Below are 27337 nucleotides of genomic sequence, written 5' to 3' on the forward strand. Positions count from 1 at the left end.
ACTCGGCTGAAGTCAAGAATAAAGTTCGCAACAACGCAATATTAATTGCAAAATTGTCATAACGGTCATAAAAATTCAATTTCTGCAGGAAAATACGTGGGACGTTTGTAATGTCGATGACATGTTAGCAAATTCATGTCATTATCAACATTTTGCGAGAATATCGCTGTTGTACCTGGAAATGATGAAGTCAAACATATCAAGCGTCGAGATGTTTCTCGCTGAGGTGTAATGCTATTGTGAATCGGAGCGGATAAATGACAACGATCATAAGATGTTTTATTTTCATACAAAAATAGAAAATTTTATTTTCTAAAGTAAAAATGAACATGGTAAGTAAAAGTTCAAGACGTATCGATATTATAATAAGATTCTTCATTCAGTATGCTCCCTTTCTTCAATGTACAGCACAAAATATACAGGAATTACAATCAACTACGAGCAGGTAAACTTTAAGAAAACATCATTTAAATTTGATCTAGTTAATGATTCAGTAAAGTAAACCCGATTCATATGACTCAATCCCAGAATAATGCAAAAGATTTTATGTTGCATTCAATTCGAGCTGCATGTTACTAATTAACGTGCAAAATTATTACAATTCATTAGAACAAGGCCTGTTATTTTTGTAAACCGAACATAATCTGAATCTAAGTTTGTTAGTGAAACGTTCAATCTCTCATCAAAAACATTTGAATCCTCGTACTCGGTTATAATACATTGTTTAGTTATATTGGTAGCCACGTAGCAGCCGACGATCGGCCACAGTAAGAGCTTTTGCCGTAATGAAAATAGACTTCACAATAATTCACAGAATTTCAATTTGCCGAAAAGAAATAATTCTCAAGAAGCAGAGAAATGAACAGGAGAAAACCCAGATTAAACTCTCCACCCAAATAATTATGTTTGAGACTTCTGAATCGTTAGCCCTGCATCTCATGTTTCGATTCTTATCCTGTAATATACTGGCAATTTTAATCCATTTAGTTCAGAATTAATTGGAGGCCCAATAGAGTGAATAATGTGAAGCTTCTTCCTTTTTATCCCCCTATTCAACACTCGTGGAAATGAAGGCTTTTGAGTTTCAGACAACATGCATGACTTATTTTTCGAAGAATCGTTCAGCCTTTTGGTCAAAACCTGAAATTTTGTGTACCATCTAAAATTTTGTCTAATCGTGACTAAACAAATTTAAATAACCATTAAAGCCGGCATCACACAGTAGAACGCTGTTGAGTTAGTGTTGATTTTAATATAAAAACATGTCTTTGTTGTCGTAATCTAATTTCCTTGCAGGCTAGTCCTATGGCTCCTTTGGCAGCAGGCTAGTCAGTGAAGATTTGTGAACGCCTGTTTCAAGTTAACAGCAACATGTAATTCCTAGATCATTAAAATTTCGCGCAGGCGTAGCAATGCTGTTTACTCACGGAACATATTTTACATATGTGACAACATATTAACCTTCGCAGAGCAAATTACAATAAAAATTCAATGAATGATCATTTGAATATGTGGCTTATGTGATAACTGAATTCATACGAGACCCAAATTCGAACGAACACAAGGATTTTCGCTTCTTCGGCAAACATGGCGAGTAACGTCGACACTTGGGAGGCGTGTAATGTCGTCATGAATAATTTAAAGGCGATCAAAACATGTTTACAACAGCACTTGCGGCGACCGTTAACGGACATCAGAGCGTGCTGCTTGACTCGCGAGACGACGCCACAGACGTGGCCGTACTAGCAGGGACTGATGGAAACTCAGTGATGAGCAACTGAGGTCAAGGCCGGGAAATTCCAATGTAATTAATGTCTAAATAATAATGTGTGGTGACATCGTAAGGAAATCTGAAATTTGATTGCAGAATTGGAGCACAATAATAAAATGGATACAAATGGGGATGTTTAAGAAAATTTCAATTCACGCTGTCACGCTTTCATATCAATTAAACGAAAGTGTTTAAATGTTATCCAAGTCAATTTCTAACTAAATTAACGCTCAATATGAACCAAACTAACAAATTTCGAAGCAATCACTACGATATAATTCAAAGCAATGCGTCAACTTAACGAGAAGTTATAGCAACATCCAGAGTTCCTGACTAACGTCATGACGAGAATCAGCCATTAGGCAGACCTCATAATAAGCAGCGGGACGCTGGAGCTAAGCCGGGGTGACGGGCTCAAGATTATCGACCGACCGTCGGTCCAGCAGCGCAGGAAGAAGCCCTACGCGGAGCGCGACAACTGCGCGTGTTGTGTTTCCCAACACGCATGGCTTGCGGTGCCGGTGGCGGATACGGACGTCAGCTAAGGTCCCAAATAGTACCGTAATAAGGGATGGTCCCGAAATATAAAGTAGGAAGGGATGGTCCCGGGTGCTGAAGTAAAAAGAGATGGTACATGTGGTACCGAAAGATTTGATGATCTCGGGCGATACTGTAAGAAGGGATGGTCCCGCCTGGTACCGTAAATATGAATGGTCCCGGGTGCTACCGTAAGAAGGGATGGTCCAGGGTGCTACCGTAAGAAGGGATGGTCCCGGGTGCTACCGTAAGAAGTGATGGTCCAGGGTGCTACCGTAAGAAGGGGTGGTCCTGGGTGCTGCCGTAAGAAGGGGTGGTACAAGTTGCTAAAGTAAGAAGAGATGGTCCTGAATGGTACCGTAAGAATGGACGTAAAGTTCATCCGGAGGCGATCGTAGGTAGCGCAGCATGCAGCAACCATGGGTAGTACGGTTTTTTACGTTCAATCGCTAGTAGAGTGACTGTGTCAAAAAAGATTTTTTTCTCATACGTTGTGATCGCAGAGCGTGCAACTGTTACCTATGATTGGTCGCCTATTACGTTTGCCATGGTGTATAATATTTACAACCGTAACCAAGGCATTTCTGGTTCATATGGTGGTGTTCGCAACCAGAACGGTTGTAACTGAGCTTTTGTTGGCTGTCATCGCCTGTAGAGCGGCGTTGAGCTCGGATAGAGCGACCGTAAATGAAAATGACAGGGCTTTGACAGAAGCGAATCCACACGGCGAATGCCGTGCGCAATCCTCTTTTCAGACTGGAATTTAACGCACCGAAGTGCGATGCCGACAACGTAATGAATTTTTTTATAAACGCTGTTAACGAAGTCAATCAATAAATCAGCATCTCAACACAAGTGAGTTGAACGCAAATTTACTTTTTTTTGGAGGGGGGCTCTTGTAACGTCACGAAGAGAGTAAGAGCATTTCTATTGAATCATCAGAAAATTATAAGTGAAAATTATTCTACGCAAAAATGCGGGCATGAAACAAGTGAAAAAGTTTGTACATTATCTGGTTTCTCCTGTAAAAATTGATGCGTTGAAAGCCGCGAGCGCTCAACAAATATCAAGTGCATATGCAATCCAGTGTCAGTTGCAAGATCAGCTATAGCGACATCTCGTCCGTGGCAGGACATGCGCGTTTCACTCATAACTGCACTACATATGCAGATGAAGAAAATCGGTCACACAAATTGAGGTCGCCCAGAAAACCACGAGACAATCTAGCGCGAGGTAACTGCATGGGAGGCCCGATACTCATAAACTATTTTTATTCAATGAAAGTTGAGACGCAAAAAATATCAGTAAAATAACAGAAACGAAACAGTTGTAAAAATATCCTAAGTCCGAAGTTCACAAAAGAGTTCGGGACAATAGGGTTGAGTCACGGAAGGTCCAAAACGACTGGATCTTAAATCTGTGCGATTCTAATAAAAATAAACCGACACGAAATTCTGTACAAGGTACATTGAATTTCTAGTTGAAATATGAACTTTAATAACGCGGATTTCTATTTTCCCCTACAACACGAGAAATTCTTACACCATCTCCGGCTGCATCCAAACTTACATCACGACACCTGGCACCTGATATTTTATCCATAAGCGAGACTTTGGAGTCATCGCCTGGAGAAAATGTTCCTAACTTCCCAGCAATCGGTACCAAGTTCAGACTTGTTCCGAAAAAATGACCACGACATTTCCATAGAATATGCGTTAGTAAATGCATCGTCTTCAGCATGATTACACAGCACGACTTGGCAAACTTGGCTACCAAAAAATCATCAACTAAAAAATGGAAATCAGAAGCACCAACATTTGCCTGCAATAAGTGCCCAACATTACATAAATCTGGACGGGTACGAAAAAGCGTCCGACTTCCTTTGCACTTATAGCTGAATTGAGAGCGCACAGAGTTGTTCCGAGACGGTCCCGTTAATTGTTTGATTTATATCCAAAGTATATTGGAATATTTTTACTCCTACTGAAATACACGTAATAATTGGGACACGCAGTCACGACTATTATGCTTTAGGGTTTTGCTAAATTGCAAGTAAACTAGAATGGGCTTTTCCTCATTCTAAACGATTGAAGATAGAACATTGCATGCATTGCATTGCATTGAACTAAAGTAAACAGTATTGCTTTGAAGTGACAATAACCACAGAACTTAACTTGTTCATCGCCATGCAGGAGATATCATAGTTGGATTGGAAACCTGGACTCTGAATTCATGATGCATCAAAATGAACGCACCAGTCGAGCAAGCTTGAGAGGCACGAGCATGAGCACATGGAAGATCTGTAATCGTCTAATTTAAAATTCAATTCAAAGGCATTCTATTACAAGGACACTTAGGCCAATCGTGCAACGTAGCTAAAAAATCAAAGGGATACTCAAAGAAAATTATTCAATTTGAACAAAAGCTCATATTAAAAACAACAAAAAAGCACAAGTCACAGCTCACGAAATAGAAGCGTCATGACGCTAGTAGGCTGCCAACGCTGGCCTTGCTCAAACACGCTCGGGATTTCGCTGGAACTTTTATGTTTAACGTCTTTTATGTTTCACGCTCCTGGACACTTGGCAAACACGACAGGGGCGAAATTTTATCGCGGGCGTCTCAGAATAAATCGCAAGTGCAAGGATTTCTTGTTCTAATGTCATTTCAAGTATCAGTATCGGCACTGTGCGAGAATATTGAAAATAAATTTGAGACTATGGAGGATATTAGTTGTGTATGTAACAGTAATGACAACAAGGTTGAGACGGAGCAATACGTAGTTGAATGCACACTTTGTTCAGGTGATGAGAACAAAGTTGTGATGGTGCAAGACGTAGTAATTAAGTTGTAAGTACAAATGATGAGAAAAAATAGCGCGAAGACTCTGTGAAAAGCATTGGCCCCGATAGAAATGTAGAATTAGAGGGAAAGTGATTTCAGGAGCCCGATGTTCAGATCGCTTCCTTCGACAAGCTGGAGGCAGCAATATACATGCTGCCTTCAGGTTGCGCTTTGGGCTTGCCAGCGGCTGAATAAATTGGAAGATGATTGCAAATAGCGATCAGTTCCTTAAAACCCAAAAAAAATGGCCGTAACCTTTTCGTGATCGATTCATTCAATTTTCTGACAGTATTGGCCGATAAAAAGAAAACGAGTAGGTCCACAGAGATGATGATTGGATGAAAACTGGCCCAGTTTCACATGTGATCCCAGAGATCATGATGCCAAAGTAACTATTTCAGGAGAACAGTTTCGTGCCCGACAAATATGATCTAGACTTAGAGACAAATGTGATCAATCTATGAATCCAATCGAAAATTTTTTAAAATAAACGTCGGTTAATATTTTTCTATCACTTACTAACAAACTAGTTTCGCAATTGATCTGAAAATGACAGACAATAAACCTGGAGTTGTAACCACAAGCAAGGTAATACTTACGATAATCATTAGTCTTCAAGAGCATGTAAAGTCTGGACTATAGAGTACGAAGTACTGGACTGATAATGATCCGCATCTGTTTTTGATCATCAACAGATCCCAGCCGTACCATAAACCTAGATTTGATCAACAGATCCGCGTGCTTGACGCGATATGACGCTACCGTCAACTAACTCGAAACTTGAACTCAATTGTTCCAGATAATTTGACTTGACTTGAAACATGGCAGGGACCAGCAGCCGAGTCCTGACGTAGACCGGGGCTGCGGACAGGAACATAGCTGCGTGTCGTGGCGGCTTCACCGCATAACCTAAACGGATGGCGGTCATCCAAACCATTACTGAGAGACCAATGATGATGCATTGCTCCAGTAAATGGCAGACTCACTAGGTAAACAATTGATGTCCTTCATCGCCCCGAGCTGTCAATTTTGGAACACTTGCAATAAGTCGACAATGATTGTATTGAGAATAAGGCAATGAAGTTACAGGTATTCATATCTGACAACTTGAACATATTTATCATTATCCGAAACTTTAAATATACAGTATTTGAGTAAAATGAGCAACAACAAACTTAAGTATTGAGCGAGCAGAGGCAATATGGAATAAAAACAGTGGCAAAAAATTAAATTCACACTCCCGGATTGCAAAATAAATCTGCCCATGCACATCAGAAATGATAAAGCATTCGTGATGGAAAATAGGCTATAAATCAGGGAGTTAATCACATGCGCAGCTCTCTGTCATGCGGTCTGTGTGTCTGATATCGTCATTAAAAAGCGGTGCAGTGCGCTAGCGGCCGAGCGACAGGCCGTCAGTTTAGGTTATTTCCGCGTATCGCCGAACTAACTCACAAAAAACACGACAAATATCCGGCGTGCTTCACGTCCAGCGCTTTGATGGCCTCACCGCGAGCAGCGGACGCTGCATGGTAGCTGTGCGGCGCTCCGCCTGTGTCTCCTACCTCTGGAGTGATGAACCGAGTCGCTGTCAAATGTTCATGTTGAAGAAGCCTTTAATATAGCCTCACACAAGAAAATCGATGTTCCATTATATTCAGTTATCGTATTGTTTAGCAGATAAACAATTGCGGTCAATATATTATTATTGTTATTCAGTACATTCAATTTTCTTGTTAGTGGGAATTAAAATTAGGGCCGCTACATGAAAACCAGCATTCATCATCATCTTCATAACATTTGATTGTGTTTTTCGTAATAATTATTTTTTATTTTTTCCTACCTTACTTTTGACGTCATGAAGTCAATCAACAATGTAACCAAGACAAAATTGACTGGGTTACAGTCAGAAGAATCGCCGTTTTTTTTCGGCAAATCTCTTTTTCAGACTACCAATGCATGAGGCGACGGTAAACGATTGAGAGCTTAGATTAATGGACGAGGGTTGTCTGACAACAATAGTTATTATGAGGGCTTAGGTTAATGGTGTATGGTAGTCTGACAATGTCAGTTATTATGAGGGCTTAGGTTAATGGTGTCTGGTAGTCTGACGTAGTTATTATGAGGGCTTAAGTAAGTTATCAAACGTAGTCAAACAACACGAGTTAGTAGTAGGGCTTGGGTTAAGGATCAATGGTAGCCAGAGGATATCACTTATCCTCCGGGGAATATGCGCAATATTTCTACCGGAGTGAGACATCAAAGGAAGTCGATGCAGTTCAAGTCGATGATGCGAAAGGAAAGGCACAGCATTTAGATATAGAATATTAATTATTCCAAATTGCGCAGGTGAAATCAGTGAAATTAAATATGAAATAAAATTTACTTGAAATATACGTATCAAAAAAGTTATAAAAATACCCAGCACAAAGTTTCAACCGATTTATTTATTTTGCACTATAAAAGACGCAGTTAATTATTGAAGATTCAAAGTGCTTGAAATGACAATAAGGCGATAATAAGGCAATATTTGCACGTTGCCGAGCTCATAGGAGCGGGACGCGGCTCCATTAAGTAATTAACGTTCTCAATATTGAGATCCGCCGCGCGTGAGTCTGTTCGTTGCACCAACAACCCCGCACCAGCTCGTTATGCTCTCTCTGTGGGATAATAATAATGTTTCATGCTGTCCAGTAGCAATTTCCTGAATCATAATTGAAAAATGCACACTACTTTACATATTAAAAATGGAGGATTGTACAAATTTGCCCAAGATTTTCGATCATCAGTCGATGACATTCAGATAATTTCAATTGAAGTTTATTCATTTTCATACAATTTTATTTTTTAAATGTCGCTCTCATTTTATTCCCGAGCAAAAAAAATTAAATATTTAAGCTCAATTCACTGCATGAGCAGAAACACAATTAATAAGCACAAAAATGTCTCTGGGGACTGAAAATATTCTAGAAAAAAGCATCCGGTAATTAATTACGTTCCTGAAGGGTGTTAGTTGCAGGCGGGAATAATTCCGTTCAACTTGGACGCGACGCGAAAAAAAAGAAGCGCGTTCTTATAAAACACTCAATACCGCTAGGGGATAATTTACTTAAAAAGCACGTTGTTAATGAATCAAAAATTGAAATGCAAACAGAGCTCTTTGTGGCTTCTAGAAAAGCGAGCCGATATGTCGAAATCATTCCCTTCCTGTCTGTAACGCGAAACTACTGCTGCAATGCAGGATTATGGTTAAAACAGCTAGTAAGCTGTTTTAACCATAATAGTAAGTAACAGTAACCATAACAGTAAACAGTAAGCTAATGAAATGATTATAGTAGCCCCTGAAGTTAATATTTTTTATTGCAGGGAATTTAATCAAAAAGACTTTTACGTCATAATTGGCTTAATATGAAAGAATTTTCAAGAAGTAAGCGAGGAGCATTGGAGAACTTCATAAATTTTGAGTTCAAAAGAAGCACTCGTGCGAAATGTATCCACAAGCTGGCTAAACAAAGAGGTACCTGGTGTCAAAAGAAATGTTTTTAACTTTGTTTGAATACTATACTGAAAAAGTATGGGGCAATTGAAACGAAGAATTGAATGATGGCATGTAAACAAAATCAATGTTGTAAAAGTATATAATTATGAATTTTTTCAAAATTCATAATATTTTTCACATAAATAATACAACGTGAAAAAACTCCATATAATTGTAACATACAACTGAACAATTAAATGCAACAAAGAAAAAAATCAGTCCAATACCACTTAATTTAAACATAATTGATGACTGAAACATAGGCCTGGAGCAGCAACACAGTTACGGCACATCTAGGCCCATCTGAAAAAAAAAATCTTGTATATCTACTATGTATTTATCAAAGTTTGTGTTTGTTTGGAGCCTGGTAACGTGAATATATAGGGGCGATTTGGGCCCGTATCTACAATACTTTTCGCCGCGGGATATTACTTGGGCCTGAAAATTTATTCTTAGTGAGACAATAGTCGAGTATCGAAAATCTGGCAGGAAAATATAAGATAAAAAGTTCAAGCTTATTTAACGAAAAAGTTTTTATCAATTCCTCTAAACAGTCGTAAAATAGTCTTTCCACGGGTTTAAACGAGAGATAAATGAGAATTCTACGCAAAATGTGATTTTAAATGGGTCTTCCTTCAATTTCATACTGTATTAGCTCTATTATTACAAAGAGAATTCGTGATGACAAGGTTCATGATAACTGATCTTAAAATCCCAGGACATCCCTGGTCAAACCTAGAAGACAACAGATTTAAAAAAGCCGTTTCAGATTGGAAAATTTCAAAGACTAAACTTGAGTATCAACAATAAATTAATTTATTTTTATATATAAATTATAATTTTAATATATTGTCATTATTTTCTTGCCATATAATGTGAAAAAATGTAATACTATAATAATAGTGCAAAATTTTAATATTAGGATGCATAATTTATTATTTATGAAAATAAATTCCCCTGAGAGGATACATCCGTTGTATAAATTACAAACTGGCATCACAGATATATTTCAACGATAATTTACTGAGAGCAGAGTTCTATTGGGCCGATTATCAAACTGACAGGACAGATCTATTGATGGATCAATATTTGGAGATAATCAACTGACAGGACAGATCTATTGCAATATTTTTAACTAATTAGACGGGTATATTGTAAAAATGATTAACTGAGACGACAGAGCTATCAGACCATGTGCTGGAACTACTGATATTACTGAAGTCGCTCACTGATGTGAGGAAGTATGATCCACTCACACAATCGGACAACAATAAAGCAAGAACAGATTCAGCAGATAATTATTGAAATTGATGATATGAAAGTTATACTGGCGTTGTTCGGGCCAATCGTATAAGGTGGCTGAATTCGAATATTTATATATTGGAGTGTATATCAAACGAATGGACTAGGCGAATCTTGCAGAAAAGAAGGTGGTTACAAAATATGTCGTTCAGTAAACAATTCTCAAAAGCGTTACCCTGGCGAATTATTTATCTAATGCAGAGAAAAATTAACTAATTTAACAAACTGGCAAACAATCGCAAATATGGCTCAAATAAGGACAAATGAATAAATGGCAAAAAATTACAAACCAAAGATTTAGTATAGTCTTAGTGTTAATTACTGCTGGAAGGTACCCTAGAAGGAAAATACTCTAGACGGAAATAAGAAATGTGTATTTAGAGACTTCACTTTAGAAACTTTGAGAAAAATATATGGAAACGTGTTTCTCGGCTAACACTTGATACCACGTTTACAGGTAAATTGAAACTTGAGAAATTAATAATTGGCCATTGATTTGTCTAGAGTGGTATAGAAATAATTAATTACAGAGAGTAAACAAATTTAAGGAATAAATAGCACATTCATTCAAACGAAACGAAAGGGAAACATCAATCAGGAAGAAAGGTAGAACTTAATTAAAGAACTGCTGAAGCTGTGCCGGCTGAAGTCAAGTGACTGCTATTAAGGCTTGTTCAAATTAATAATTGACAATTTGAACGACGCGTTGGGCGAAGAAAATGATTGAATGAAATTTAGGTCGATCGACAGGTAATATGAATCGAATAAATGCTGGTACCAGAATGTACCTTGGCTAAAACTACTACCTACTCTAACTACGGAACTGCTTAAAAAAATCTTAATGACAACAATGAACAAATGAATCAAAACAAACAAAAAACAAAAATGAACAATGGTGGGAAAATTTTTTCACAATGATTGGAAAAATAAACACTAACAACAAATCAACTTTTATGCTAGGAATAAATGAAAAAAACCTATCGCACGAAAAAAAAAACGTTTAATTTAATATGCAGCATCCATGAAAACTTTATGCGTCGAGAAATATTTCACTGGAAATTCATGCTATACAAGTCTAAGTTGGGACTATCGTGGGATTAACCATAAGTATATGTAGCCTGGACAACTAAAACAGCCGTAAGTATTATATCAAAAAGACCAAGGAGGGCCTTCGGGCCAAAAAGCTAGTTGGGAGTTGAAGCTCTCGGCGCCTCCAGGGTAATTGCGATATGCATTGAACGGCCGCGCGGTGTTGCGGTCAGCGGGACCAGGCGCGTTAAATGCCGTCGCTCGAGCAGCCAACGATGAGGCCAACGGCGCCTCCAGGGTAATTGCGATATGCATTGAACGGCCGCGCGGTGTTGCGGTCAGCGGGACCAGGCGCGTTAAATGCCTCCGCTCGAGCAGCCACCGATTAGGCCAAAATGCTTGCCAACGATATGAGGCCAAAATGCTTTCGGCGGCAGGGAAACTGGAATATTCAAAATGCTCACGATGAGTGTCACAGTTATTGATAAGTTAAATATGAACATGGGAAAATCAGCGATCAAAAATCAAAAAATTCTCGCTTGTCGTTGCCACACGAAAATGGAAAAATTTAGCGCAATCTGGGTGCGGCGCTGTGAATCATTATGAAAAGAAGCACTTTCAGTTTGTAATGCCTTTATTAAATCATTAGCGTTCCCAAGAACCTGTTTATGAAAATTTACAAAACTTCTTTCAATATAAAAACATCAAGTCGGAAATTTGCTAATATAAAAGGATAACCATATGTCAATCATCTGTAAAATATAACGATGGGGCAAATGACTGGAGATTAATATGTTTTTTCTTTGGAGTTGCAATGATGATGTTCTTTAGGACAGCAGCTCGAAAAATGGCTAATTGAACATATACAGAAAAAGTATTGGCAGAAAATATTTATTAAGAAGTAACTATATTTAATGTGTTTCCACGCATGACAATTTATTTACGCTACTGGAATAAGAACTATCCATTAGCTTATTTTCGGGAATTGAAACGCATATTGTCTGAAAGAACACCAAGGTTTTCCAATTTCAAATTTTGCCGAAAATTCGTAAAACCTTGCAAAAAAACTAATTCAAGTTTGTCGAAATTCTGAAGTAACATTGGGATTATTGCAAGAAGCAGTTCATGAACTTATATATAGTGTGGCAGTGCAACTACGCATATCGTGACGGGGTCGATGGGTTCACGCAGCCACGCAACTAACCAATTGAGTGTTTCATGAAATAAAGCAACCTTCCAGTTCTATTATATTAAAAACACGAATTTCATTCTGCCCAGCGACTATTCATCAAAAATTCAAGCATCCGTTCAGACTTTAGAAATCGTTAACTTTGACCCTGAAACAAAAAAAAAACAAGGGTGAAGATTTGTTGTGGCGGTGCCACTATGAAAGAGCAGAAGAGAAGAAGAGCTGGCGCAGTGGCCAGAAAAAGGAAGGAGAAATGGGAAGGACAGTAGGAGATGAAAAAAGCGCATTGCGAATGATTGGGTGGGTTGTTGGTGAGTGCAGTTGGTTGGGGTTGTAGAGGGTGAAATTGCCGTACCTGAATAATACAAAATTCCAGTTTACGGAATACTGGAAAGAAATGGAAAATTTATTGACCTTGAATGCCAAATCATTCTAATGTCTCAATTCGAGTACGAGCCGCGAATATGTTTGTGCATTTCAAGCAAAAATAGGTGATGCTAAAAATTTTCATTTCCGCGTGATAAGCCTAATTTCGTCGTTTTTTCTTTTACGAACTCTGTTTTGTCGTAAAATAAACGGGAAATCTGGTATGATAAAAATATATTGCAACATCAAAAATATTTCCAACCTCTTTATGAAATTTATGCAACTTAAATTGCTGTTAATCGTCAGGAAAGTCGGAATATTAATGCTAAAAGAAAAGCTCTCAAATTTAAAATAAATTGTCTTTTCCGCATGACATGAATGAACCTCGCGGCGGAAAATGCTTCGTAAATGAAACTGAAACCATGTAACCTTTATTGTCACAATTGTCACTTCGATCGGTCATCCATTCTGCATAATGAGTAAAAGTTTCCCTAAAATAATGTATTGAGTATATTTCTTTAAGAAAACAGCTATAATTTCTGAACAACATATTGCACAGCTCCATTCCTCGAGTCATGATGCAAAAAATATAACTCAGTACTCACTGCAGTGAGTGACAGAGAGTGCATTTTCTCGTCGACGAAAACTTGAGGTCACGGACAGACGGACAGACAGACGGACGGACATGACGAGCACAATGGTGCATTTTTTCCATAAATGAGAAAATGCACTAAAAAGACTTAGAAGTAAGGTGGAACAGATCCTGTAAACTGCATGGTCGCTCGGAGAATACACTCCCCATTGACGGACTCCCAGCTGTCGCGTTTCCCGACTAGCGCTTGATCCGACCAACAATTTTATAAATATGCCCCCTGTTTGCATTAGAAGAATAAGTTTCAAAACATGCCCCCTGTTTGCATTATAAGAATAAGTTTAAAAACTTAACAGCTTTTCAAGACGAACCATTCAAAATTGGGAACAGCACACAACACTGTATAGATTTATCTCTGCTTCATTTTTTGCTCGATGACAAATTGTTGAAAATTTCCGGTCCAGAATGGCACACATAAAATCATTTATTTTTCGATTGAGTGTATATTCGTGAATTTTTGCAACTGCTCATGCAAGCAGTTGTACACAACTATTAATAGTTTATTAAATAAAGAATGTAATTAAGATATTAATTCCGAGGAAATCTTTTATTAAGTGGGGATTGAAACGTTGCCGTTTCAACGAATTTTTAATTTTATCATTGATAAAAACTTGTTTTCATTTTCGAAAATTTATTTTCTGAAATAAAACCCTTCGTTTAATTAATTGTAACATAAGTGGGTTGCATAATAAAATCTTTGGTTAACTCCTAGGAATTTCGTTCCCCATGAGAAGTGCTGTGGATAATTTCAGGAACTTGTTCGACTCAGTTTAAAATGGAATAAAATGAGAATAATCAGAGAACTGTTATGACTACAGGCTGACGCTGATGAGGCTGATGATGATGAGGCTGACGAGCTGACGATGATGAGGCTGACGATGATGAGGTTGACGATGATGAGGTTGACGATGATGAGGTTGACGATGATGAGGCTGACGATGATGAGGCTGACGCTGATGAGGCTGACGATGATGAGGTTGACGATGATGAGGTTGACGATGATGAGGCTGACGATGATGAAGCTGACTCTGATGAGGCTGACGATGATGAGGCTGACGATGATGAGGCTGACGCTGATGAGGCTGACGATGATGAGGCTGACGATGATGAGGTTGACGATGATGAGGCTGACGATGATAAGGCTGACGATGATGAGGCTGACGCTGATGAGACTGACGCTGATGAGGCTGACGATGATGAGGCTGACGATGACGAGGCTGACGATGATGAGGCTGACGATGATGAGGCTGACGATGATGAGGCTGACGATGATGAGGCTGACGATGGGCAAGTATCCAATAAACTGTCTCGAATAAATCAAGCCAGTGACGTAGCTTCGTCAAATAAGTTCTCATGCTGAATTGAGTCAGGATTGCAAAGTAATTTCTGGTACATAAATAATTACTCCTAAATTAAATACCTATATTTCTTTCAAATTGCCTACGTTCACGATAAATCATACATTTTGTTGCGTGGCGCGAAGAAAGGGTTAAATTCATAAGATGTTCAAATGATATTACAAAATAATACTTTAATTTCCAAAATATTGTTTACAAATGAACATGTCACACGGCATTAAATCGTTAGATATCCTAAACGCCGCTCTCCAGTGGGCATGAAACTACATCCAATTTTTCTACTCTAAAAGAGCTAAATTAAATAAAACTATAAAAATAAACACTCACCGTATATGATCCTTTGCTGGCGATACACTATTGAGTTCTCGTGAATTATTTATCCAAACGATCTTGATTGTAATTCTTGACAAAAAAATTATTATGAGGGCTCAATTCCCTGACGTCAGCGATCGGTATACGCTCAACAGCAAAATTTATAGAGCGAAAATTTTAATCAAAGAGTCATTCCTAAGTTTGAAGGGCAATTGTTTTCTCACACATAAATTTCCGCGCACGCTTGTCGCAATAAATATTAAACAACACATTTATACAAAGATTTTTAATATTTATCCAAGTTCTGACATTGCCGAGATTAGTTAAAGTGAAATTCATTCGTAAAATTTTTCTAATGTTTAACGTTGCTGAAAATTTCAGCGAATCACTGTTAAAAATTCCAGACACGCACTTCACTCGAGGCTGGCGAGGGTCTGGGGACACGCTGAGCACGACAACCTCACCGTACCAGAGCAGAGCGCGCACTGACGATGGGATCCGCCGCTGCGGACTGAGGGCGAGGAATCGGCGAGTCACCCCTCGTGTGAATCACTCATGTTTCATGGAATGAGAATTAATTAGATTGTAAATTCGTTGACATCAAAGCGGTAAATTTGAAACGAATTGAATTACTTTGGTCATTTTTCTAAAAATCCCATAAGAAAATTTGTTAGGAATTCTGCATTTGAAATGGAAAACAAGTGAATGAATAAATACAGAAAAAATCAGAAAGTTTTATTTAAATGTTGCCGCTATGATATCAACAAAGAAATATAACAGAGTACGAAACAACAGCCACACACGCGTCCTGCCAGTCAGCACAACGGACAAACAAAAGCTCGGCTGCGGACCGAAGTGCAGCGCAGATTCGTCGCTTTTCTGCCCAGGCATCCAGCCTCATAGAAAGTCCAATTGCCCAAGCCTCGCTAGCATTCCCAGAGCTAATAGTGTCACATTCCATCACAGATATCATTACTTTCTGTAGTATAAATTAATAATATTGTAGACTGCTTTTAGGTTTCTGCGAACATAACTATACTGTCAAAATCTAGTCAGAGAAAGAAATTTGATTTGAGGGAAACGCATTTACCGATCATAAGTTTAAACAAATGCTCTCAATTATTCATATTAACATCGATCAGCCATCGTTTGCTGTGAAAAAAGCATGGAAATGCACCGACGCGTTTACAATCACACAGCGGCCTCTCAATGGACGGCCGAAAATTGGCCCTAAAGCGACCCTGAACGGGGCTTGGATCGATGGGCGCTGACAGGAGGGAGGAAGACCCGGCCGTCGGCGGCACAAGCTTTACGCACGCCACGATAGCCGTGCCATCTCACTGATCTTCAATTAGCATTCGTCGGGTCCAGGCCGACAAACTAGGCCTATGGCTCCTATTCATTTGTAAAATTTCGAGGGACTAGAGAAAGGTTTGGTGGTCATAGCTGAGGCAGGATATGTGGTTGAAGCCAGTGAATGGATTAATGGACACAGATGAAGACACTACTATTTGTAGCCGTAACATGGATGAAAATCAGCAGTCACTTCCGCAGAAAAATCTTGTTGTTGCCGCTGGAAGGTTACTAGACATGACCCAAAGCACTTATTGGTATGTCATCGTAAGGATTAATAATTATTGACATAGCCGGAATACTGACATCTAGGCGTCTTAAGTGGGAGCATTAGTAAAAAAATCTGAGATATGATCTCTTGTATTTCGTATGATAATTGATTTTGAGGAACAACGACGAAGCTGAATTTAAGCGACAAGCAGACATGAACCTTCCGTCCCACAGCATGCGGCCAGCGGTTAATCATAGCTTGTGGCAAATTGGCACGTGTTGTAGCGAGGTCAGGAGCACAAGAGAGGCAAAGATGCTTTGCTACCTTGAGAGGAAATTGCGTGGAGAGCGCGGCTAATTAAATCGCTGGAATTTTCATCAAAGCCGTGTGCATTTGAGGGCCAAGCTCAACGCTTGAATTGCCCGCCACTTGATGATGTTATTGTGAATCACATCTTGATTCGTTGCACAAAAATATTCATTTCAAGAAGACGAGCAGCTAACTAATTAATTATTCATAAATTCCTATGTAAACGTGAATTTCTATAAATAAACTCGATGAGACATAATCTTGGGTCGATAAGAAAAACACGAACAAGTCGATCGTTGAGAATTCATAGAATGCAAAACACTACACTAGTTATGAGCATAATCAAAAATAATTTTAAAATAATAATTTTATATTCATTTTAATAATTTAAATATAAATTTTTAATATTTTTTCAATATTTTCATGATTTGTTTTCATTATTATAAATGAATAAATCATAATTTAATATAAATTATTTTAAATTATTATTTGTTTAAATTATTTAAAATTTATTATAATGCAAGTTATATTCATTAGATTTAAATTTCTCCTGATTTTTTAGTAATCTTGATGAGAATTATTTCGCATAAGCATGAATAATCTTGCTGATAATTCATTATTTTCAGTTTGGTTAGCGTGAGATGAATGCAAGAGCGCCACAACACTGCCGCTGATCTCTCTCTGAGGACGACCAGCACGTAGCGCTGCAGACAAGAGGATTACAGCGCACCTTATCTCTGCTCGGTACATTCAATGAGTAAATTTATTTTACTGATAACATTATTTTGCGTTTCCCACCTTTTAATCCAGCATTTACCACATTAAAGATTCCAAAAAGTAACTTTTGAGCATTTTTATTTCAGGTTCATCATGAGATGACAGGATATTTAAAAAAGTTCTTGATATAATTTACGTTGAGTAACTTTTTCAGTAATGGAGCCTATATCTTTTAGTAATGGTTATATCTAAAAATATCTCCTATATCTCCTATATCTTTCAGTAATGGAGCTTTTGTTGCAGGAGCACTCGATTACGTAAGCCGTTAGTATCTGTTATGATCGCTAGTTTAGATTACGGCCTCATGGGTTTAACTAAACGGTTCATGATTACGCAAGTATAATTAATTGATGCGTTGATAAAATAATAAGAAGTTTTCTTGAAGATGATCCGGTGAACATGTCAACATAGCTCATTCATGGGCAGATTCCCAAGAAATTAAGATTTTTGATGCTCGTCCAGAAAATTTTTTCAAGTAAATGTGTTTTTTCAATCTACATAGTGATGTCGGCGCTGAAGAGTAGGCCTGATGCGACCTGTCTCCGATTTTTACTTTTCGTGACTCTACACAGAAGATCTAAACTCGTGTCATTTGACCGGATCTTTTCAGGATGGACGATAGATTGAAATAGCTACTAGACTTCCACTGGGTTCGATATGGTGCTAGGCATTTCAAGTCTGAACATATATTTTTCTATAGCTTTATTTAGTCTGCTCTTGAACGCGTTTATACTCGGAGCGTCGACGATGTAATCGGGGAGGCTGTTCCTCATGTCGGTGATTCAAAGCGAGAAGAAATGTTGTCGCGTAGATAAGTTGCAACGCAGTTTTTTAGTTGAATTGCGGTAATCTAATGTTGAAATCTAATCTACTGTTGAAATTTGCGGTAAATTTTGTATTCCGAATGAGGAAAGCACAATTGATGAAGAAGTCACGTATGGGTGCCGTGGTCCTTTTCTTTGGTCGTAATTAAAATGTAATGCCTACATATAAATGGTATCTAACGAAATGTAAAAGAGGAAATACAATTAAGTTAATGGTATTGTTAAAGAAGGCATAAGTTGCGTTTTCGGATTGAGTTATCTGAAACGATAGTCGTCCATTTCTATGCCCAGACCTAAATTTATTTCCATATACCAATTTCTTTGAGCGCTGTAGCGAGGGGGTGCTGATGCTATTGTATGGAACGATTATATAGGCAGATGTTAAGTGATTGGCAGACGCATGATAACGTGGCCTCGAACGCAAACTGAAGGATGAGGAGAATCCAAAGGGGGATTTTTGGGTGGGGCTTTTCTGATAACAAACATTATTTTCACCAGTGAACATTGTTTTTTCCAGCATTGCAAGCACATTTCGTTGAACAATGAGCCGTTCGTGGAATTACATAACACTGACACAAGTTGGTTGACTTTCGTGGAACATGTACTGTATATAAAATGAGCAGAATTCTATGTCCTCCGACATTGTCTTATGCTTAAGGAACCAAAACGTGTGGATAATATTTTATTTTATCCTTATCTATACGGAAGACACTCGATAAGGTTGCGGAATATCACTTTTGCGGACACAACTAGAAAATATTGCAAAAAAACTCAGTGATCCCAGCGGTGCATCATATTGGAGAGGAGGATTCGTAGCTCGGATATATTAATATAGAGGTAGATACAGCGAATAAATTCATATTTAGATTCCATTAATTTTGAAATGAAAGAAATAAATAAGCATGTTTTCATTTGGGTATAAGTACGTTTTCGGAATATTGATGTCAGAACGCGGTTATTGAACTTAAAAATATATCATATGAAAAATATTATTAAATATTGTTTAGTGTCGAGCTTAGAAGTGAATTTGATTAAATTTTATAGATTTAAGGCACTATGATATTAGCCTTGGCCTATGATATTAGCCTATCACGCTCAGCTCCATTGTGAATATAATGTGTAAATTATCGATTAAACTCCAGTACAGAAATCACGATGTAGTTGGTCCACTGAATGCATTCATTCATATAAGATACATTTGTTTGGTTCTTTTTTACTGTACTCGGTATTAAATCGGAGGTGAAAAAATAACAATAAAATGACAATGGTACTCAATACACGTGGTGAGTCTACCAGGCCCGCTTTATAGAATATTTGCATCGTTATAATATATTTTGTTCAAGATCGCGTTTCAAAATATTAAAAGCTCTTTTAATTTATACACAGCTACAGCACTCGCATTTCTAGAGAGTTTTCGAGCAAATGCTTGGGACAGTTAACGATGGATATTTAAATCTTTGAGTCGAGTTTCAAGTTTTTCAACGTTTTACTAGCAGGTTATGAAAAAAGGATTTTTAATTTGGATATGAAGAGTTTTTAAATCAAGGTTTTGAGCCAGTCAAAATAAAACTTCCATAGATTCTCTTTCAGAAGTCGAAGTTAGCTTTACTGAAAAAATTTTTCCTGAATTGATCGGGAATTGGAAATTATTCTTATAAATAATGAAAACTTAGTGCATTAATTTTATAGATTATTTTCACCGTAAACAGCAAATTTCTGTCATCAGGTAATCGTTTCAGTATCAATTCTCCGGTAAAAAAAACCCTCAGTCGTCTAATTAAAAAAAATCAAAAAGAGAAACGTTAAACGAAGTCAAGTGGGTTTCGCCTGCAATTTACACCAGAATCGGACAAACTTTTGCATGTTAACGTATAAGCAAATAAATGTAATACCAGTTGTGCTTTAATGCAGTCTCTCTGCCGCCGTGTCTCCAGTTAACTGTGAAAGAATATTAGATCAACGTCCGCCGTTGTGTTCTGTCCTCCAATATTAAAGGCCAGGTCTGGAGTGTGGCAGGATATCGTGGATGGCAGGATATCGTGGATGGCAGGATATCGTGGATGGCAGGATATCGTGGATGGCAGGATATCGTGGATGGCAGGATATCGTGGACGGCAGGATATCGTGAATGACAGGATATCGTGGACGGCAGGATATCGTGGATGGCAGGACATCGTGGATGACAGGATATCGTGAATGGCAGGATATCGTGGACGGCAGGATATCGTGGATGGCAGGATATCGTGGATGACAGGATATCGTGAATGGCAGGATATCGTGGATGGCATAATATCGTGGATGTCAGGATATCGTGGATGGCATAATATCGTGGATGGCAGGATATCGTGGATGGCAGGATATCGTGGATGGCAAGATATCGTGGATGGCAAATCGTGGATGGCATAACATCATGGATGGCATAACATCATGGATGGCATAACATCATGGATGGCATAACATCGTGGATGGCATAATATCTCGGATGGCATAATATCGCGGATGGCATAATATCGTGGATGGCATAACATCGTGGATGGCATAATGTCGTGGATGGCAGATTATCACGCATAACACATTATGACGCGTGATAGAATATCGTGCAATACAGAAAATCCCGCATGGCAGAATGTTATGCAGGGTAGAACATCGCGCTCGCCAAAGTAACATCAGGCTTACAACAAACTGCAAGACTTGCCTGCTCAGGAAATCCCGTCTCTGCGTGTAATCTTTGTCTCGAAATTGTCTCTTTTTTGGTTTAAATGCAGCACAAACTTTTCTCTTCCTGTCATTAATGTCAGTTTGTACGCAATACAATCTGCATTCTGATGGAGCATAGAAACGCATTGATGTTCTTTGAAATGCAGAAAAAGCTGAGTCCTACAAATGTGAATAGCCAGTTAATGAATACATAATGAATGCATAAATCAAATATCAATAATTGAACTTCAGCAACGTAAATAAAGATGCTGCCATAAAATTGATTTTTCATATTTGAGTGAAACTCCAGTCGTGTTTGAACCATACAATAAAGGCAAATTTTTACGGCGATCGAATTAAATTGAGTCAGCAGGCATCGCATCAGCCAGGAAATGGATATACCAGCGTGCATTAGTGTATAATACAGTATAAGCGAATACATTACACGTCTTGGCCTGAACCCATTTTTCTATTTTAAACCGACGAATGAAGATGAATAAAATAAGTAGATGATGTATGAATTAAAACTTCATTTTCAAGCGAATTAATAGTTCAATTAATGGAAGACGCAGCACAATCGACATACGGTCTTTAGTTCGATTTTTAAATGCAGGAGTGAATATAAATAACAGTGAATATCCGAAGTTATATAACTTCGGATATTCACTGTTATTTACTAACGTAAAATCATTAGCCCTACGCAGTTCAGCCGTGATTCGCTGCTTTCACTCTAGATATTCAAAAAATTGTAGATTCGATACTGAAAGAATATCATTTAAATATTCATGAATAACTTCATAACAAATTTAGCACAAGCATTTATAGCCAGTGTCCACGTCCGATATTTAAGAAACACGAGGTAGCTTATGTGTAAATCATAACCAATTTATTTAAAAGAATAATTATTTATGATGCGTTTTCTGTGTCATTCATCTGAGTTCGGTTATCTAGTTCATCTTAATGGAACACGAATAAAAATATAACTCAGTACTCACTGCAGTGAGTGACAGAGAGCACATTTTCTCGTCGACGAAAACGTGAAGTCACGAACGGACGGACAGACAGACGGACGGACATGATGAGCACAATAGCCGTTTTTTCCACAAATGAGAAAATGCACTAAAAATAAACCCTGGAAAAATAATGAGATTGAGATAAAAATTATTTCATTCATTCACTCAATCGCTGTGTAACGAATATAAATAATGATGATTGAAAATCTAAGATACATTTACATCAGCAAATGTACTCCAACTTACGTAAACATCATCATAACATATTTTATTAAGCCTCCAACAGTAAGCAAATTGAAATTCCGCAAATGAACAATTTGATGTCATGTAATGTTAATTTGACTTCTATAAATGTAGGAATATTCGGAGCAAAAGAAAATCGCGCGTGGGCGTGGCCGGTATAACAGCTCTGGTAATGAGCTCGATCGATGATGAAGAGAAGAGTGTTCAGCCTGACACGATATCTGTTGTGTGCAATGAGGCCATTATAATACTTTCGTTATGGGCATCAAACCATTCTTGATCGATCAAACTCTAAATTATTCATGCATGAATAACTAGATTAATTAAGACAGGAAATAATTGGTTTCTTGTCCGCCGCATGTTTATAAGTGGTAAACTTGAAAACTTTTTTACACAACTCGATACTCAATTATACTGATTCCAAGTAGATCAGCCAAATGATCTCTTTTCTCCATAATTTTGAAGACTTGTAAGGAGTTCAAAGATTTTTTATGTTTTCACTTTCTTTTACTATTTATTTCACAAAGAAATTTGAGTGAAGACATTGTCGAAGGGAGTTTCATTGAGAATGCACGATGGACAATATTGTTCAATCCTACTCAGCTACCACCCATAAAATATCTTTATGATTAGCTCACTAAGAGAGCCTTAGGGTTTAGAGGTTCTTCACTAGAATGCTAAAAGCTCTCGTACAAAGAGCTCAATGTGTGGCTTAATGGAATTAGTTTTGAGTTGCATCAAGATGGACTTCATAAAGCTTAACTCAACTTGACCGCAAAACAGCGGACGAGTTCATCTAACTTTGTCGTCTTTCGACAAATTAAATCTGGCGTGTAATCCGCATTAAGAATTTTTGGAAATCAGACTTGGTACAATAAAAATAGCATCAAGTATCATTTGCGAAATTTTTCTTAAAGTTGCCAAACATTTATAATAATTATCGTAAAGTTCTTGCGAGGTAAAATAAAATTTCCATATTTATAAAGGAATGCGTAATAGAGCTACTTGAAACACTTCACTTCTTTACAGGTGAATCACAGAAATTTGAACATCGAACCGATATATTCCTGCGAAAACTGCCCATCTCTTTTATAACGGGGAAGCCTTGTATAGAATAATAGGGCATCAAGAGCAACTATTCACAATCCATGTTGAATGTTAACCAGCTCCTGCGAGGCCACTAAATTGTTGAAAGGAGGCTACCGACGTGTAATCCGGCTGGGATTTGCATTTGGTTATCCAGATCAGCGCTCGACGATGCGAGCAACATGCGCGTGTCCGAGCGAAATCCTAATGATTCCCATAGCGAACTTCCGCCTCAACGAAACCTCCATACCGTTATTTCGACCCTATTTCCCCAGAGAAACTGACAGGTTTTACAGGTTTCGACCCTATTCCCCAGAGAAACTGACAGGTTTTAAGATAATTCCCCAGAAAAAACGACCCTATTTTAAGATAATTTCCACAATTTTAAAGATAGAAACATAGAATTTTAAAGATAATGTGACAAAAGCATCAAGGCTAGGTTAGGTTAGGTCAGGTTCCATTATCTTTAAAAAACCTTATTAATGGAACTTGTTCCTAACTGGACCTAACCCTGATGCTTATACCGCGATATGGGCTGGCTGATATACGGCGATTTGGGCTGGCAGGTACACCGCGATATGGGCTGGCCGGTATACCGCGATATGGGCTTGCAGGTATATATCAATGTGGGCAGCCAGGTATACGGCGATATGGGCGTGATACATACGCCTATTTAGCCGCCACTGGTATCATTGTTCGAGGTAACAATAACTGGCCACAGACACACACAAGTTTTCCAGGAAAGGCCGACACACGAAGACCCCGAAAGCCGCGGCGCGACTCTTGACAACTTCTCGGCGTGGTCACGTCATTGTATAGCAAAGTTCTGCATGACATACGATTCATCGGCACTACACTGTATTTATCATTGTGAACGTATTTTAATCAGATGTCGAAGTTTAATCAAATGTCTAGCTTATTTTTTCATGCGAGAAAAGAAAAAATTCTGGATATCGACTGCCTTTCTTCAATCTCCATCAACGAAAGCATCACATTCTAAACCTTACATGTTCCTCCTCAAAAATTTAAAAAATAAAACGCCAAATAAATTCACCATCTTCATCCATCCTTCTCATCACTCATCTAGGCCCTCTGCAAAATTTTTCGAAACAGTTCTGCAGTATATAATTGATACCTAGGATTGTAACTTCTCACAATCTCTTACCAAGAAAAATGTTCGATGTTCGTCATGCATAAGGTAAAACTGTATATAAGCTATATTGTTCTGTATTACTTATGTAACCTGAAAAATATGTAATTGTGAGCACATTCGTACTGTTGTGGATCTCCAGTTTTACTGTTGATACAAGCATAGCATGGCGTAGTCGAGCACGCAAACCGCATATAATAAAAGAGCGACCCTCGAAAAACCCGAGAATAGTGAAACAAGAGCCCGAGGTCGCGTTATGATCCTAATTAGCGAGGGTTACGGTAGGCTTTGCATAGCCTCTATTATGAGCCTCGTAATATCCTACTCATTCCGAGGATGTTATTTTAGTCTCTTAATGTTTTTACCCATTTTACCCATAGAGAAAACGTTAGTCATAGCCTTATATCTTTTTACACATAACCTAACAATAAATTATATGTGTTAGATTTACTACGTCTAGAATCCTCCGGGAAGAGAGTAAGATCGTATTTTTACACTCAATGTGAGAACCTTTTTACAACTCCTCAGCCGGGATATATATTCAGAACCTCAAACATTCAAACAATAAACGTGGAAAATTCGCGAAAAATTCTGAATATCGAGAGAAATTCCCAGATCCACAATTAAGTATTCTAAGTCGATAAAATCTCTGGTATCATTAAGTTCTAATTTGTAAGTGAGAAATCAGAGAGTAGTTATATTATATCGCAAAAAGTTGATATTTGACCTATTTTTATGGTGTAGATAATTGCATAAAAATCCAATTATTTACAACAAATAATTGATGCGTGTCGGGAGTGTAGAATTCTCGAAATATGAATTACTCTGCGTATACTAGTATCAAAACAAGCACCAACCAGCTCTTTACTCTAATTGCTAGATTTTATTACATATTAGTACTTATATCATTAGTCTGCTTATATCGCAAGTTCACAAGGAATTTAAAAGCAAAGAAAACGCTGATGAATAACTGTTGTCATGACTCCGAAACGTTTTCAATATCGATATGGTGAATTTTCTTGGCGTTTTCTTTGCTTTTAAATTCCTTATTACATATTATTATGATTTATTATTATTTAATCACTGGACCTTGCGCAAAAGTGTTCTCCTTCAAAGTCACTGCGCCACTCCTTTGCTCCAGACCTTTGAACACCACATCAATCAAATCGAATTTTACCGAAGAATTTTTCAGCGGATTTTAATTCTATATTCATGGTGCTCATTCCCACCCTCTACAAAGACAAGTGAGCGAAAAGAAGTGGCTTTTCCAGCATAAAGACGACGCCCATTAACCAACGCCAAGTTTATCGTCGCATCCATGATTCACAGGCAGATTTTCCTCTGATCTTTATGGGCAAAGATCAGGCCGGCTTCTCGACCCAACACTTATAATAAAGGACGCTTGTTCTCGCTGTCGTTGCACAGAATAAAACATTGGCGGTAGGTCCATCCCTGATGAATAACTGTTGTCATAGTCTCAAAAAGTTTTGCATTTCAACATCTTTTATGAATATAACGTGTGTTAAACACAATGTTGATCTTGCTACTACCAAAATAGCATCTTCCATTGATGATGAGCATCCAGAAAAATGGCCGCCGTAGACGTATAGTGAAAACAAGAAAACTCGATCGCCAGCCATGTTCGCCTTCTTTTTGATGCAGCGAAAAGAACATTTTATTTTTAATTCCGGCCCCGATTTTATAATCTTATTTGTCATTTGCTCATTGAAAGATTTTAGCTGCCGAAAAACACCCTTTTTGAGTTCACCCTAAATTCAACAACAAAGGTGTCGTTTGCGAAGTGGATAGCAATACATGAGCATTTTTATTAGTAATCGCTGCGACAACAAATGCCTAATGCTACTAATGCTAAGAAATTATAATACATTTATAAATCATGCTCTTACGCTTTGACGCACTTCACTACCCTCCAACAAATGGAATGCTGCAGAAAAAAATTGAGTGAATTAAGAGCATAGCATCGTATTTTACTCGAATCTAGATAATAAAAATCTCTCTCTTAATGCATAACTAAATTTAAAGAAAAATAATGAATCGTTTTACTATTGTATTGACTCAGTGTGTTACGGTGAAACGTAATATAAGTTTTGATATTTTTTGTTGGCCGCGACTACAGTAATCCCTCACCTATATAGAGTATATGTTATGTATCTGACCTCGGCCGCGATAGGTGAAATCAGCGAAGAGGAATTGTTCGATTGGTAGTACATTTTAAAGTATTTATATTATAATGGTTTTGTGTGTTTTTTTTGTTTTGGTTTCAAGTCTCCCACAAAATCTTCCCGCACTCTTACTGCCGACCGACTTCCTCAGAAACCGGCGAAGATCCTAGAATGATTCCTCTAATTAATATTTATTGAAAATCAGCCATCAAGAGAAGCTGCTGATGGTGAAGTGCGATTCAGCTGGGGATTCCTGTATTTTTAATCTCCCTCTAAATTTAGTCTACTTCTGCAGCTCTACTAAGAAGCAATGATCTATAACCCCATCGAAAGTGCCAGGGAATGTCAGCATGAACTTCTTAACTCCATACACAGCGAGAGCAGGATGAAAAGGTAAATAATGGCGTTTATAAAACATCAATATGGAATCAACGCAATCTTTCAAATCTCTTATAAATACGTTTATTGAGTCACATTATATTGAACCCTGGCTAAATGTATTTTCAGCTATCAGCAATTTGGCACGGTGAGTTCCATTATGCAATAGGCAGTGAAGTAATTCGAAAAAACTTTTGTTGATTTTACATGAAGTG

At 37.9% G+C, this 27337-nt stretch overlaps 2 protein-coding genes across 2 annotated transcripts in view; one reads left to right on the top strand and one right to left on the bottom strand.

The window, feature by feature from the left end:
• Positions 1–15371, bottom strand: part of LOC108672298 — a 132423-nt gene extending 117052 nt beyond the window's left edge. Inside the window, 1 exon segment of the mRNA XM_047882844.1 lies at positions 14914–15371. The gene's annotated coding sequence lies outside the window, so the exon portion shown is untranslated.
• On the top strand, positions 1656–15387 carry LOC108672299 (germ cell nuclear acidic protein-like). The gene is made up of 4 exons (XM_018159941.1): positions 1656–1766; positions 2134–2307; positions 14100–14519; positions 15280–15387. The coding sequence occupies exons 1-4, from the start codon at positions 1656–1658 to the stop codon at positions 15385–15387; spliced, it is 813 nt and encodes a 270-aa protein (XP_018015430.1).
• The last annotated feature ends 11950 nt before the right edge of the window (positions 15388–27337 follow it).

This window comes from Hyalella azteca, unplaced genomic scaffold, assembly GCF_000764305.2.
Source record: "Hyalella azteca isolate HAZT.00-mixed unplaced genomic scaffold, Hazt_2.0.2 contig11450, whole genome shotgun sequence".
Lineage (NCBI taxonomy): Eukaryota > Metazoa > Arthropoda > Malacostraca > Amphipoda > Hyalellidae > Hyalella > Hyalella azteca.

Bases quoted from the DNA above. Each gene is read 5' to 3' on its own strand.
- LOC108672299 (XM_018159941.1), top strand. From the start codon at position 1,656: ATGTTTACAACAGCACTTGCGGCGACCGTTAACGGACATCAGAGCGTG. The intron at 2,308-14,099 runs GTCAGCTAAGGT...GACGATGATGAG, and splicing joins TGCCGGTGGCGGATACGGAC to GCTGACGATGATGAGGTTGA. The intron at 14,520-15,279 runs GTATCCAATAAA...TGAAAATTTCAG, and splicing joins ATGAGGCTGACGATGGGCAA to CGAATCACTGTTAAAAATTC.